Source organism: Tyto alba, unplaced genomic scaffold, assembly GCF_018691265.1.
Source record: "Tyto alba isolate M040663 unplaced genomic scaffold, T.alba_DEE_v4.0 Super-Scaffold_22, whole genome shotgun sequence".
NCBI lineage: Eukaryota > Metazoa > Chordata > Aves > Strigiformes > Tytonidae > Tyto > Tyto alba.
Window position 1 is genome coordinate 37,544,514 of NW_024881296.1, and position 15,242 is coordinate 37,559,755.

General features: G+C 39.4%; 1 protein-coding gene across 2 annotated transcripts in view; it reads right to left on the bottom strand.

Moving 5' to 3' along the window:
- The window catches only part of SLC35F1 (solute carrier family 35 member F1), a 250,545-nt gene that overhangs the window by 27,350 nt on the left and 207,953 nt on the right, over positions 1–15,242 (bottom strand). For both annotated transcript variants that reach the window (XM_042795882.1, XM_032992853.2), the window contains exons 4-6: positions 13,423–13,582; positions 7,892–8,048; positions 2,940–2,992 (exon numbers count right to left, since the gene is read on the bottom strand). In XM_042795882.1, coding sequence (XP_042651816.1) covers positions 2,940–2,992; positions 7,892–8,048; positions 13,423–13,582 — 370 coding nt within the window. The remainder of the gene's footprint in view (positions 1–2,939; positions 2,993–7,891; positions 8,049–13,422; positions 13,583–15,242) is intronic.

The following is a 15,242-nucleotide window of genomic DNA, read 5'->3' on the forward strand; positions in this document are numbered from 1 at the left end:
GTGTCATGCCTGTTTACTGTTGCTGATGCTAAAGGGAATCTATTTATCTAAATCAGAAGTCCACATCCCAGGTATCTAAAGATGGCGGAAGGAATCCCATCTTGTCTGCCAGTGTTCACCCTGATGGGTAAGGTCACCAGATTTTCCTGGTTGGGTGTGAATGCCTCCTAAGTGTCTGAACTGGGCCCTTAGGATTGTGGGGTGATTCAGGCTGGAAGAGAGCTTAGAGGTCTCTAGTTCAAACCAGGCTCAGCTGTGAGATCAAATCAAGTTGCTCAGGACTTTGCCAGCCTGATCTTAAAACCTCTGAGGATGAAGACTACAAAACCTTTCTGGGCAGCCCACTCCACTACCTGCCTGTCCTCAGCGTGAAGATTTTCCTTTTATCCAGTTTGAATCTCTCATTTCAGCTTCTTCTGTCTGTTGTCTCTCATCCTCCTACCATGCACCATTGTGAACACCTTGGCTCTGTCCTTTTGAGAACCTCCTGGTAGGTACCTCCTCAAAGCCTTCTCTTCTGCAGGCTGAGTAAGACCCAATCCCTCAGTATTTCCCCACTTTTCTTAAGACGAGGCATCTTCACACAGATGGGCAGGATCTGCCCCCAGGGACTGCTCTAAAGTAGCCCAAGTACCACCAAGACTAACATGCCTTGGGAACTTCTATTTTAGTTCCTGAGCCTGCTGGTTGAATGTTGCATGTTTTAGCATTTTTACTCCAAAAGCTATTGTTTCATTGGGATGAAATGGAGCCAGTTATGATTTTCCATACTGTCTTCTTGGAATAAAGACCATTCAGAAACATTTAAACCCCCTGTAATGAAGGACTCTTCCTCGGAGATCCAAACTGGCTTTTCTCTTAAAGAAAACTGATGTTAGCTTATTTGTTATTATTTCATCTATCACTCTACAAAACGTGTCATGGTCTCATATGAAACCACTCAGTCATAACGGTATAATCTTTCTCCTTTCAGTCAGGTTGTCAGCAAGTATTAATACTTAAACCTTCAAGGATTCAAACAGAGCTACACTGATTTATACTAGGTGTGAAGATGATGCTATGTAACAGGGGAATTTCCAAAATTAAAACCAGGAGGGCCACAGCCTGTTTTAAACACGATAGACATAACAGATTGGCTCTATATCTTTATATTCAAAAATCATTGGCATTTTACATCAGTTGCAAGGTAGCTCATCCATTCTTAATAGCACAATTATGGCAGATGGCAACAGGCCACCTTAAGTTACTTATTGGGTTGCCTGCTGTGACTTTATCACCACCATTCAGAAGGCTGATGATTTAACTCTGCTGGACTGAAGGTTTGAGTCTGTCTCAGTGGATAACTATTCAGGACAAGGCTGTGAACACCCTGACATAGATTTGTCAATCAGTACTTGACAACCCTGTATCACTGCTAATGCAATGGAAAGCACACCAAGTGCAGTGGAAGGCAGGGAAGAAAACAGAACTACACCATTTAATCTGTGTTTAACTACATCACATTTCCAATTATTGCTCTAACAAAACAAGTACATATCTATGATGCTCTTGCTAAGACGATCTTCTTATGAAGCACAGGGACTCTTCAGAATTAGTGACTAACTTTCAGTGACATTTTAATGGCATCACAGACTAAGTAAGCCTTTATTTTAATAGCACATTTCACTGATACTGAGTTACAACAGTACTCCCATGGAAGCATGTATGACATTTACACAGATAGTAGATTAATTCACTATGACCATTGCTAGTTCCATCAGTACCAGATTAATTATGTCCCTGAGCTCCTTATTGTAAAGTATAAACAAACACTGATGCAATTATGCTAATTACCTCAGATTAAAGAAGGCCGATACACTTATAATATGCAGTTGAGTGTGTTTCTCCATGGATACTTTAAGTTGATTTGTCATTCAGTTTTACAGCTCAGCCACCAACTCTCTGAGACTTCTAGGTGCAGTGTTTTGTGAAAGATGCACTGTTTTTACTAAGGTTTATGATGATGAGAGGAAGTTGTGAACTAACTTTAAAGAGAACAGCAGTGTATTCCACAACTTGTATCCCCTGTCCTCAGGGATTCCCCACATAATCAGCTGCCTTTGCCCACTTCTGAGCTGTCATTTTGATGTTTGTTCTGAAACTAGGTAACATGCTATCATTAAAGAATTGCCAAAGCTTGAATTCCCTGCTAAGCATATCAGCTCTATACTATTAGTAGTCTTTTATTTCTTCCATTGTCATCAATAGTAAAAGAGTGATTATAGGGACTTTCCTAAATGTTGATTTGCTTTTAAAGCAAATAATTTGTTGGACTAATGAGAAGGCAGTCTTAGATCATAAACCTAGCTTCCAAGCTGAAATGGGAAAACGCAATCCACTGCATAGCAGAACACTGTTAAAAGCTTCATTGTGCATGATGCTACCCAAACTTGTCTAAAAGACACATCTGCTATATCCCACCAAGACTACTTGGAAAGCAATTAACCATTTTCATGCAGAAATGCTCCCCTTGGAAAAGAGTTTATGAGGCTCTAATATGCACTGCAAGTACCTCTTCAGTTTTTTGTTAGGTTCCATTTTCTTTCTCTGGCATTCATTGAAAAGGTTTGGCTCTTAATGACTACCTCATTTATTTGTCCCAGTGTTGCACTGAATCTTAGAACTGGAACCCCATTATTGTTTTACTTCACGGCTGTCTGAATAATTATCTTATGGTATTCATACGCTTAACCTAATGGTGCAAGGAAGGCATAATACGGCAGTGGGAGGACAGATCATTTAAGAAAGGTTATGAGGCATGTGGGTCAACCTTTGGCAGTAACTGGCGGAAAAGTCACAAACATTGGCTCCTGTGAAACTTTGTGACTGCCTCCCCAAACACTGGTTGTCTCCACGCCTCCTTCAGCAACTATCTTCAACGTGGTAAAGTGTTTTCTTACCTATTTGCCAATCCCAGGGAACTTTCAACAGCTCTTTGTGTTCCATGATTGCACTATAAGAGAAGAGAAGGCAAAATTTGATGGAAGAGAACAGAAGTTAAATTACTTCCACTCATTCAATTCAAATGCTGGACAAAACAACATAAATAACCTTATAACAAAAAACCTCTCTAGGAACCAAATGCAATCAGACTTTGCTAATCCACTCTGGTATTATCCCTGTGCCCATGTATTTGAAAGATCTTCAGGGCAGTAATCACACGTGATAGCATACAATTTGCACTGGTTTATTTCCAGCTCTCTATATACCTGTCCAAAGTGCCCATCCCCCTATTTGTTCAACCCTCTTGTACTCTTCTGGCTTAATATTCTGAAAGCTTTTGAACTTTAATGATTAATAATGTATCTGTCTGAGTTATTCACCCTTCAGAGCGGCTCTGCATTGCCAAATAAACAGATATCACAGGCTGGCTTTGGGGACAATACTGTGATTTGTTACACACTGAGAGAGATCAAATAGTCACAGCAATGAAAGTTAGGAAACAAAGCAAAGGATGGGCCAAGCTGCAAAAGTCCACTTTCAACATCTTGTAAGTCTTGCATTGTACATTAACATCAAAACTCCAGATCCATAAAATTCTAAGGTGGCAACAAGCCAGCTCTTCCCAATCCAGGCAAATAGACCCTTGGACATTAGGTATCTCATGAACTAGGTCTTCACTCAGCTAACCACCTTCTCTGATCTGTGATTTCCAGATAGCTCCTGCTGTGCAGAACTCTGCATGCGAGTCTGGACACTACTGTAAACAAGCATAAATCATGGAATTACACAGACTGAAAAAAAAAAAAGTACCTAGTACAAAAGGTGGTATGTGAAAGACCAAATCTAATAGTAAAGCTGCAGGAACTCAGTGCCTTCCAGATTAATATGGTCTAGAGAGTTGCATCCTGGAAATTCTAATTTGCTTGCTGCTGATGTGTGGCAAATCTAATACTGTGTACAGAATAATAAGATTATTCTGTCTGCAAAATGACTAAACTATAAGTATCTTTGCATGCATAAAGCATATGTCCCTTTTATCAGCAATTCCTGAAGAATATAATACAAAATAGAATATAATACAAATAGATATAATATAATACAAAAAGAATATAAAAAACCCCTGTAATCTCTTGTTCTAGCAAACAAATTTTGATTAAACTTACATGTAGGAACATTGCTCTCATTCTGTTGCCTATCTGGTACAAAAGAAGTATAAACCAATATGCTATGGTCTGTGATTCATTATGATCTGTGAAACAAAGAGGGGTAAGAGCAAATTTGCCAGAAGTTGCCATTTAGTAATGCCAGAATCACTAAAGAATAGGAACCATAATGATCTTTGAAAGATTGTGGTGATTGGAGGAGGTCCCTGATGACTGAAAAGAGACAAATGCAACATCTAGTTTCAAAAAGAGCAAAAACTATAGCCTGGCCAGCCTTATGCTAATCTTTGGGAAGATTATGGAGTAAATCTTCCCAGGAGCCATTTGCAGGAAATGAAGGAGGCATGACTGGAAACAGCCAACACAGACTTTTCGAGAGCAAACCATACCTGACCAAACTGACTGCCTTCTATGATGAGATGACTGGCTCAGTAAATAAAGGAGAGGGAATGGATGAGAGGATGAGGTGTAACCTATCTTGACTCCAGCAGAGCTTCCAACATGATTTCCTGAAAGACTCTTACAGACTGAAGAGGTATGGATTGGATGGATCGAGTATCCACAATGTAGTCTGAAGAAAAGGGCCAAGAGAAACCTCATGAAGTTCAAGAAAATCAAGTATGAACTCCTGCACCTGGGGTGGAATAACCCTATGCAACAGTACAGGCTGGGAGCTGACAGGATATAAAGATGCTTTTTAGAAAGAAACCTTGGAGTCCTGGTGGACATCAACCTGCACACGAGTCAACAATGTGTCCTTGGAGCAGAGAAGTCCAACAGCATCCTGGGCTGTGTTAGTAAGAGTCTGGCCAGCAAGTCGAAGGAAATGATTTGTGAGACAGCAGCTGGAGTACTGTATCCAACTTTGGGCTGCCTAGAATAAGACAGACATTGAGAAATTGGAGGGAGTACAGTCCAGCTCCATCACAACGGTCAGGTGGCTGGAGCACATGATGTAAGAGGAGATGCTGAAACAGCGGGGTTTGTTCAGTATGAAGAAGAGAAGGCTAAGCCAGAGGGAAGGAGGACGGGACAATAAATCTGCTGTCTTAACTATGTAATGGGTAGTTACAAAAAGGATAGAGTTAGACTTTTCTTGGAGGTGCACAACAAAAGAATGAATAACAATAGTGACAAGCTGCAATGTGGGAAACTCTGATTAGATATAAGGAAAAAAAAATACTGGTCAAACACAGGAACAGGTTGCCCAGCAGGATTGGCATTTCAGTTCCTGGCGATATTAAGAAGTCAACTGTACAAGTTCCTGAGCAACCTGATGTAACTTTCAAGTTAGCTTTGAGTTGGTTTGAGTAGGAGCTTGAATCAGATGACCTTCAGGGGTCCATTACAAAGTAGGTTATTCTGTGATTCCATCAGACAGCATTATCTCCATTTGCTGGGTAGTTGCTATAACACCAACTCTTGTTACCTAATTTTTTCTCTTGTTTTGATATACAGTTCCTCCAAGCTTTAATCACACTCAACCCACTAAACTTCTCTTCTCACCATACTCACGTAGTTAGCCAACTCTTTCCCTTTCTTCACTGTTTGCTCTGACACCTTAGTCCTTCATCTGCTGTCCAACAGGCATTATCTGGTTTTATTTTACATTAAGGTCTAATATTAAGCACTTTTGCTAAACTGTTCTAGAAAACAACAGCCTATTCCTTGAAAGTCCTCTTAGAGACACAGCCCTGTACTAGCGCTGAAGCATGAACTAACGTAACCCCCATGAGTAACTTATGAAGATATCAGTAAACATAGATGGAATAAAAGGCAAATACCACAGCTTTTGCTATTAGATTATTTTGAGATCAGTGCATGTCAATAAATGGGACATTCAATTGTGGGTACTGTTTTGTCTTTCCTACATTCAGCATAGTCCTACACACATTTCAGTATTTTCCATTCTTCAGAATTGTATTGCTCCCTGTAAATCCTACGAACACGAGACTTACACCTCCAGTGGTATTAGCACACGTTCCCCATCCTCAACCACGTTGTGGATGCCAACCAACCTGACCAGTGCTGTGTCTAGCATGCTGGGAAATGGCTTTATTTTTGAGACATTCTTTCCCCAAACTTCTTCAGTTTATAGGACCTAAATTGCTATTGCACCTATATTGCACCAAAGTGGCCAGTAGCGTTTCAAAGAAAGAGCGTGCAATTGTAATATGGGGAGCTGGCTTATCTTTGAAACAACTGGTATATTTAGATCAAACCTCTGTTAACACATAACTATGTGACATCTTGCTCTTCATTACAGGTAAAGGTAAGAAAATGCTGAACTGCTTCATGGAAGCAAGCAGCAGAAACCTTACTGGCCTCTCATGATATGCAAGCTTTTGCCACCTTGCTAAAAAGGTACATATATGAGCTAAGTGTGGTTGAGGCTCCACAAAGTGCCACAAAAGCACTAATAGCAAAAAGCTGTGGCAGCCAGTGGATAAAAAAACAGTTGGCAAGAGCTTTTGGGCCAAAGGTTGACTAGAAAAAACTTAGGGCTTTCAACAAAGAAATGGTTTCTTATTGTTTCCTTCCAGTTGTGTCCTCTGTATACAAAGAAGCCTTGTTCCAGCAGCAGCTTCTTCTCCTCAGCAAAACAACTCACAGACCCTGAATTGGGTCAAGAGGGGGTAATAACACTATAATTAAATTCAGGAGTATGAGACATGTACATGTGAGTTTACACACACCGAGCAAGATAAGGGCACTGCTTTGATGCCCTCAGAATCAGTTAGTACCTACCTACCATGGACACTGTAGGCAACAAAAATGCTTTAGCCAAAGATACTATGCACATTTACGTGCTCTTGAATTCTATAATTTTAAAAAGGGAACTGCTTGTGTGGCAGCTAGTTAATTGAAATAATTTTAAGTCATGTGTTCAGATCCCATATAAATATAATAAACTTTCTGGCTAAAGAAATAGAATTAAGTGGGAATTGATGGGTCATTGTTTTGATCAGTCTCTGTTCTTAGAAACTGAGTAGCTCAGATGTGCAGGGAAGCAACTTGGTTTTGACTAATAATCAAAAGTTATTCCATGTGACAAGCACCAGTGGTGGATCTGCATAAAATGTGGCAATCTTGCATGGCGACTTTTACTCTACTTTCATCAGTCACAGTATTACAACACTGGAAGCTACCTTCCAACTCTTAGGATGCTCATTAGATACATGTGGATATAGACAAGACTAAATAGTTCCTGAATAGTCCTGCAACAATCATCTGAGTACTAAATATTTTGAAGTGAAAAGGACAGTTTCTTAAAGGCTTTTGCATTATTTCTACCATATCATAATGTAATTTACAGAGAACGAGCCAATCAGTAAAATACTTTCTGTCTGGAAGTATTGTCTATCTGTTTAGAAATATAAGTGACTTTTAAAAAGTAAAAAATGGAACCAGAGAGAGCTGTAGAGTTTGTTATTCAGAAATCAGACCAACACGTGAAGCATCCACTTGTCTTCAAATAACAAGATGGTAGAATGTGTCTTCTACTTCTCTCTCCCCACGTGACTACTTAGGGACACCAGTCCTTGAATTAGAGTACATAGGTACAAATTTGTGTTATTATTCAAACCCACAGATCTGAAATATGAAAACCAACGCAAATTTCAAAATTAGAGAACATCTACTCTCCACGGGAAACGGCTACCTTCAAAGAGAGGGTTGCAGAACCTCAACCGAGGCCTCAGCTGCTCTTATATGAACAACCTTAGGGCTCAAACCTGCTCACTTACAGCTGAATTCCACTGAAGAAGGAGCCAAAGAGTCCGATCATGCCCAGGAATTCCACTCGACTCAGATTTCGGACGATATACTCCTCACAGACGTTCGAGATGCCGTATAGTGTTGCTCCACCCAGTACTAAGAGATCCCCTATCAGTTTGTTTTCACCTAGGAATAAACAGGGCGAAAATCAGAATGTCTCAAAACAACCGTCTTTTGTCTAGAACCACTGCAAGTTCTTCCCTACAGATTTAAATCCTCAGTCACTAAGTAGCCCATATCTGGGTTAATAAGCTGAACACAAATGTTCTGTCACTTGAACAGTTTTCATTCAATACCCCAGCAAAATCTAGCAGAGATGAGGGGAGAGCATTATCCTTGCTGTGGATAAGAGAATTTGAAAGAATCTGAAAAATTTGTAAAAAAAAAATAGAGACACCAAGTGTCATCTTCAGTGACTAATCCTTTTAATTTTATTATTATTATTACTTTTTTTGCAGATATGTGACTCAGCGATATAGAGCAGTTTGCATCTCATCTTGAAGTCTAACAAGCCTAAAACATGTCCAGTATTTAGAAGTGAAGCCAACTGAAAAATTCTGTGTACCTGTGAAATGAGTGAAGAAATCATTACAACCCCAACACTGACCTCATTCTCACATGAAGCTGTTTGACAAGAAAGAAAGGAGGAAAGATGGGGTGTAGACAGGGTGATGATAATGACAGATTTTTAAAAGAAGTTCAATTAACATAGCAGCACATAATGCATGCAATGCACACGGAGACGTATTTTCAGTACTTCCAGGTATGTATCATTACTAAAACACTGTATTATCAAAGACTGTTTGAAATATTTTTAATTCTTAGAGGCTTTAATTCTTGAGGGAGTGGGGAAGGCTGCAGGCAGATTTGATCAAGATCAAGTTCCAGCTTGAAAACTGAGGCCCTGGCTTTGCAAACTGATGCATGTGATTTCCTCTGCACATATGGCTTGTTAAATGATTTCTACAAGAGCTACAGCTTCACAAAGCTGTCAGACATTGGTGCAGAACCATATTCCAAAAGGCTGGATGCAATGGAATTTCCTTTGAAAAGGTTCAGTAGAAATGTTGAAGTACAAGACCATTTTTGCTTCTTTTTTTTTTTAAGCAATGTTGTTTTCCTTTAAAATATCTCAATTTAGTCTTTGAGTTCATGACTTTTAAAGTTTTATTATTACTGATTTGTAAAATACACACTGATGTAAATAAAAATGGAAGCCAAACATTCTGATTGGTTCAAATTGACCTTTCAACATTTTTCTTTATAGAGTTCTTTTAAACCTTCAGTTTTCATTCCAAACTACAGTGCTGAAATTTGCAGTGAGAAGACATTTATGAAAATAAAAATAGTCACAAGAGGACAGACCAAGAGTTCATTTATCCAGTGTCCTGTCTCCCATGATGGCTATAAGCACCGGAAAAGTGTAAGTTGTTTAGGGACAAATAGGAATGGGGTAAACGTTTAAAATACTCCCAGTAATACTCTCAGTCTGCAACATTTTTCAGCTCAGAGGAGATGTGGCTTCTGTGTATTTAGAAAACATTACTAGATTTCTCTTTCACATACTCATCCAGTCTCTCACTGAATTTCTGTTTTTCATGACTGACAGCATGTTTATATTTGACCATTTATCTTTTTAAGATTTGGTACTTATTTTCCTTTTAGCCTTCTTTTGCAATCAGCCACAGAAGATGTCCTTAATTTAAAATAAGCATCAACACTTTACAAAACCTCTTCATACCCCTGATGCATTTGATGTTCCACAGCAGCTCCAATCATCCCTCGCTGAGCTCACTCATTCGGTATTTATTACAGCTACTCACTGACACTTCGGGGAAGTACTGCTGAAAAAACTTCTGACCTTAGCGCTTGGCTGTGCTGAACTGCTGAGACAAAAATACCATCCTTTCGCATCTGTGAAACAAAGACGGCTCAGAGGCTGAGCGTTTTCATAAAGATGGGATGACCCCAAGCACCACACCACGATGGCTCCCCCCAAAGTGCACTCATGCTCGGAGAGGGTAAGCCTCAACCTTCAGGGCTTTCCCAGAAGAGGAAGACAAGATCTGGTCAAAGCACAGGTCTGCCCAGCCCAGGACCCTCCTCTGGCACTGGGCAGCACAGTGTGATTGAGGAAAGCATGAAGAAATAGGGAAGCACAGAGGGATTTTTGTCAGCCAGTTCTCAGTAGATTAGGGATTTTTTGAGATAGAAGTTGCACTGGGCCATCAAACTGAATAGATCTTGAGGTATTCATCATTAATTTGTGTAAAGTCCGTATATTTTTGGCCTACTATTAAAAAGACTTAGTGTTTTTAGCTTTTAAGCCTGATATTTTGAAATTATATTGGGCATTCCATAATTTCCTGATTGCCAGAAATATTTAAGACTCAGCCTGTACTGACCCTCTCCATACCACTGAAGACTTCATGTACCTTTATCATATTCTATCTCTTTCTTGCTTTTTCTGAGAGATTAAAGGTCCCAGTCTGCCTACAGTCTCTTCATCCTGAAGTCATTTTATGCCTTTGAACAACTTTCTCACCTTTCACCATTGTTTCTGTAGGCTTATTTTCTGGTCATTTCTTTCTGACATGCAGTGACAAGAGTAATACATAGTACTCAAGAGGTTAGTGCATCAAAACTTTATATACCGGCATAAAAATTTTTATACCATATTTCCGGTTTCTCTAGTAATTCCCAGCATCCTGGTTGTCAAATGCCTTTTCTTTGCTTCCTCAAGAGGCTGACTTTGGAATTTTCCACCAAGACTCATATATCCTAATACACATATTTCCATGGATGGAAAATCCATGTGCAAGCACTGGTTTAATTGCTAAGGAAATATATATCAACTGACTAGAGGCAGTCTAAAGACTTTCAGGTTAATACAGTTGTACTCAAGCAATTTAATGGCGTAGGTCCTTCTTCTGAAGAAACACAAGGCATGGCTTGGCAAAACATGCTTTGCATTAATCACTGTTAGCATATTTAATGTTCTGTGGAAGCAGAAGTCATACAGTCCAGAGAGGAGTTAATGCTTTGGGGACTAGTTATAGCACTATAGTGTAACAGAAATCATTTAAATATGAACTATGTTCTGACACAACTGCTTTTCAACACTCACTCACTAAGCCACTTTGCTGCATTTTTATCTTAACCCCCAGCAGTAAGAGGTGTTTCTCTTTGCTTTTGATCGTAATTACTGATGATCAGAATATCTAAAAATCAGTCTCAATGTATCCTATCTTAGACTAAACATACTCTCATACACTTATTAACAGGACTGAAGTGACTGGTTTTCAGAGACTGTGGTAAGCTAAAGCTGTTGAACTGCGTTGAAAAATTTGGATGAAACACTTAGACCTCTGTGTCTTAGATCCCTGTTTACTACAGGAGCACAAGTACCAAGGTACGTCAGGGGTATTAGTTCAGGAAAGTGTTATTTTAAGGGATACCTGGGATGTAAACTGATAGAGCACAAAGTACTTGATAGCAATTGCATTTCCCATCGAATGATGTGCAATACATGAGTCAGGATACAATACCAAGAGGTAAACTATCATATATTTATTAGAAGTTGAGAGCTTGCCTGCACATTATAACTAATTCCTACAGATAGTTTGGAAAATACTTGTTAATCTCTCAGTGATGCATTTTAAATTCATGTTCCCTTACTGTAAGAGTTGGCAGGCTAGATTGCTATATGCAGTAGGTGCCTAGCAAAGCTTTATGGCATTTCTAATACGATAAAAAGCACAGTCAACAGGGGCACACAGGTGTTAACAGATCTTGTCCCCTAAAATATAGGATAAACAGAGTAGTTTACTGAGGACTAATACAGAATCACTGCTTTTGGTGTATTCCTTTTTGTTCGACCAGTCCTAGGAAATATCCTATAAATGGTGTGGAAAATCTTAGAGAAGACTTTCAAGAATTTTTTTCTTTTGCTGACAATACTTCTTTTTATTTGTAGATTTTTAATGTATAGTTTTACCCTTTCAGATAAATTAAATCAGCTTATCTATTTTACTCTGTTAAAGACTATATCATTAATAACATCATTTTGCTATTTAAAAAAAAAAAAAAAAACAAACTGCAGTCTCTCGAGGTAGCAACAAGCATGGACACAGTTTTTCATGTGTAGTCTGAGCTAAAAGGCAATAATGCATGTTAACATATTCTTCTGGACAAATTTACCTCACAGCTATACCCATGCTTTAGTAATGAATATGGCAAATAATATCTAATTATTGCAGTTGGATGGCGAAGTGTCAATGATCTTCAATCTGTTCCTTGTCCACTGAGGTCAACTGCCCCACACACTCCTGCTGATCCACAACTCACCCACCCGACCATGTTGCTCTAGATTACTGGGACACAGGATGTTTCCACCGTAACCCAGGGCTGAAATCCCAACCCCTCTGAAATCCGTCATTCCCAATGCAGCTTTGGCTGGCTGATTTCATAGTACAGAGTACATTCTTTCCTTTTTAGCTGGGGCAGGGCTATTTCTGGAGGAGACCAACGCACTAAAAGTCTCCTTTTAGGATAAAGGACAGGGATAAAAGGGGGCAGGGAGATATGGTGAGTACTGTCACAAACTCCCTTGTTTTATTTAGTAGCATCCTGGCAAATGCAGTTCGTACAGCACTTGCATTTGTATTCAGAAAGCTGAGTCAAGAATTTTAAATCCCTGTGTATTATGTTCAGCTCACAATTCAGTGCTTTTAATTAAGAATGAAAACTGTGCCTAATTGACAATCTTTGAAAAGAATTTCCAGCCTTCCCACATCATTTGGGTTGGCACTAGAGAAATCAATGTGACAAAGGAAGTTGATCGATGAAATCTAGCTCTGTCTACTCTGCATTAATAGCTACACACACATTCATATGATGCTGCACATAAAAAAGAACATTTTATACACAAGAAGGTTCTTTTCAACAGTGATGCAGGCAAATCCCAAATCTGTACTCTGAGACTGTGTGCAAAACCCAATTCATACAGTTAGTATGTAGGTATCTTTTAGCATCTATCCAGCAACCCTGCCTCTGTACCAAAAAGGAGCAAAATTGAAGACAACTAAGAGTACACAGTGGATGTGAGAGGTGCTTATGACTCAAAGATGTAGCCGATTTGGAAAGGAAGCAACTGAGGTTTGCAGTCAAACAATTAAGGAAAACAGAATGAAACTACAAGTATTTAGCTTGTCCCCCCAGCCTGCACAGAGGGTGACCTGCATTGCAGACACAGGGCCCATGAAGTCCGTTTGCAGCAGTGCTGACTTCTAAGTGTTGACCCATTTTTGTTCCCTGTCCCTTCTGACAAAGAAGTAACTTTGAATGCTGCAGTGCTTTGGATCCATGAAAGCACAGGGTTTCTTGCCAATTCTCCCCTTTTTTTTTTTTTTTTTTTTTTTTTTTGTCCCACTCTGACATGCTCTAGTCAATGGTTTCTCTGAACAGAACTTGGTCGTACAACCCATCCACCCTTACTCACCCGCTCCTTGCTGTCTCCCAACGAGGACATCTGCTCCTGCCATGCAGCCCATGCCCAAAATGCAGACCACGATCCCAATGAAATGTACTGCCTTGTATCGTACCAGTAAGAAGAACCAGGACAGCAGTATCACCACTGGGATGACAAAACAGTCTAGGAGCTGTCAAGAAAGAGAGGAAAAATCAACAAATCAACCTGCTAACACTTTGCCCTAAATACTAGGATAGATTCCAGCAGAGGGGAGCAGTGTCATTTAGTTAGCAATAGCACTTTCTACCAAACAGAAAGTGTATTCAAGTGGTTATGTCATCCATTAGACAGGGGATCAGACTATTCTGTTCATGACTATTCCATTAATTCAGGAGAGCTGTTGCTCTGTGGTAACACCCAAAAGCACTGCCTTGGTCTTGGATTCAGATGCATATTTCAAATCCATGGGAAGGAAACCTGGGCCAAAATAGAGCCACACCACTCCATCTGGTCCTCACCTCTGGTGATTAATGGACAAAGACTGAGGACAGTTTTCCTGCAGTCTAGACATATGCTTTAATTCAGTCATTTCAGTTCCAATTAGCAGGAATGTTCATAATGCAGAAGTTGACCAGATTTATTAAATCTGGCCATATAAATCAAGGGGCTTCTGCATGCAGAATGCTTATGAAAAATCTGCCCCCTGTGGCGACTGTTAACTCCTTGAAAATACAGTCTCATTTGCCCCTGAAGGAAAAAAACCCAAACCACCTTGCCTGCAGTGCAAGAAACTCAATCTTCTTGCCAACAGACCCTGAGTAAGAGCTTTCTCAAACAAGTGTTATGAAACACAATCTTTGTTTTTTTTCAGAGACATCCATCAATAAACCCAGAGAACTCATGATAAAAACCAGAAATGCACAAACACACCAAATGTTTGTGAGAGGAGCTTGAGTTTTTCAAATTAAAGTAGATTTTAGAAACTACCAGTATGTCACCAATAAACAAAAATCCTGGCTAAAAAACACCTAAAGAAACTTGACTTTAATGCCACTTCCATAAAAGGATACAGATAATTAAGAGTCACAATTCTGTGGACTAACAATGGGATTTAACAAATTGTCCAGGGTATGCTACTGTTCAATGTCAATTGATATAGCAGGAACCAGAGTTAGATGATTGCATCTTCTTCCTAATGAAAATGTCTAGAATAACCGAAGGAGGAGACTGCGTCCATAGTTCTGGAAAACTACACCATATGTTGTTACCTTGATTTTAGACGATGCAATTTGGTTTTTCACTCCTTTGGACTTGTTACCTGCTACTTGCTTTCTCAGTGTGACTTAACACTAAGCACACTAAGTATTATCAAATAATGATCACATCTCTTTTAACTTCTTTGTCTGTTCATGCATTATCTGAAGAGAAAAAGTTTTTTGGATGATTTCAAGAATTTCAGTGCTTGGAAAATTATTCTTTACATGCGAGATACCTATGTAATAAATATTAGATTTGGGGGACCAGCAAAAATATAAAAGCCAATTTTTGGACTACGGATTATTTCCTTGAAACTTTGAAAAACAAGAATGTACAGTGGAGACCCATCCATTTCAGAGATTCTCCAGTGAGTTGAGTGGCAAAAGCCTCCAGAAGAGAACCGGCACAGCAGCAGGATGATGCTGCTCTTGGGAGGCTCAAGCAGTCCCAAAGAACTGCAGAATAGATGAGCAAAATTACAAATGGGAAAGGTCTATGCTAAAAGCAGGTTCTGCATTTAAAAGGAGAACCAATCATCTAAAATGCAGTCAGGCCTCTTTACAGTGAAAACTTCCTCCAGCAGTCATCAAAAC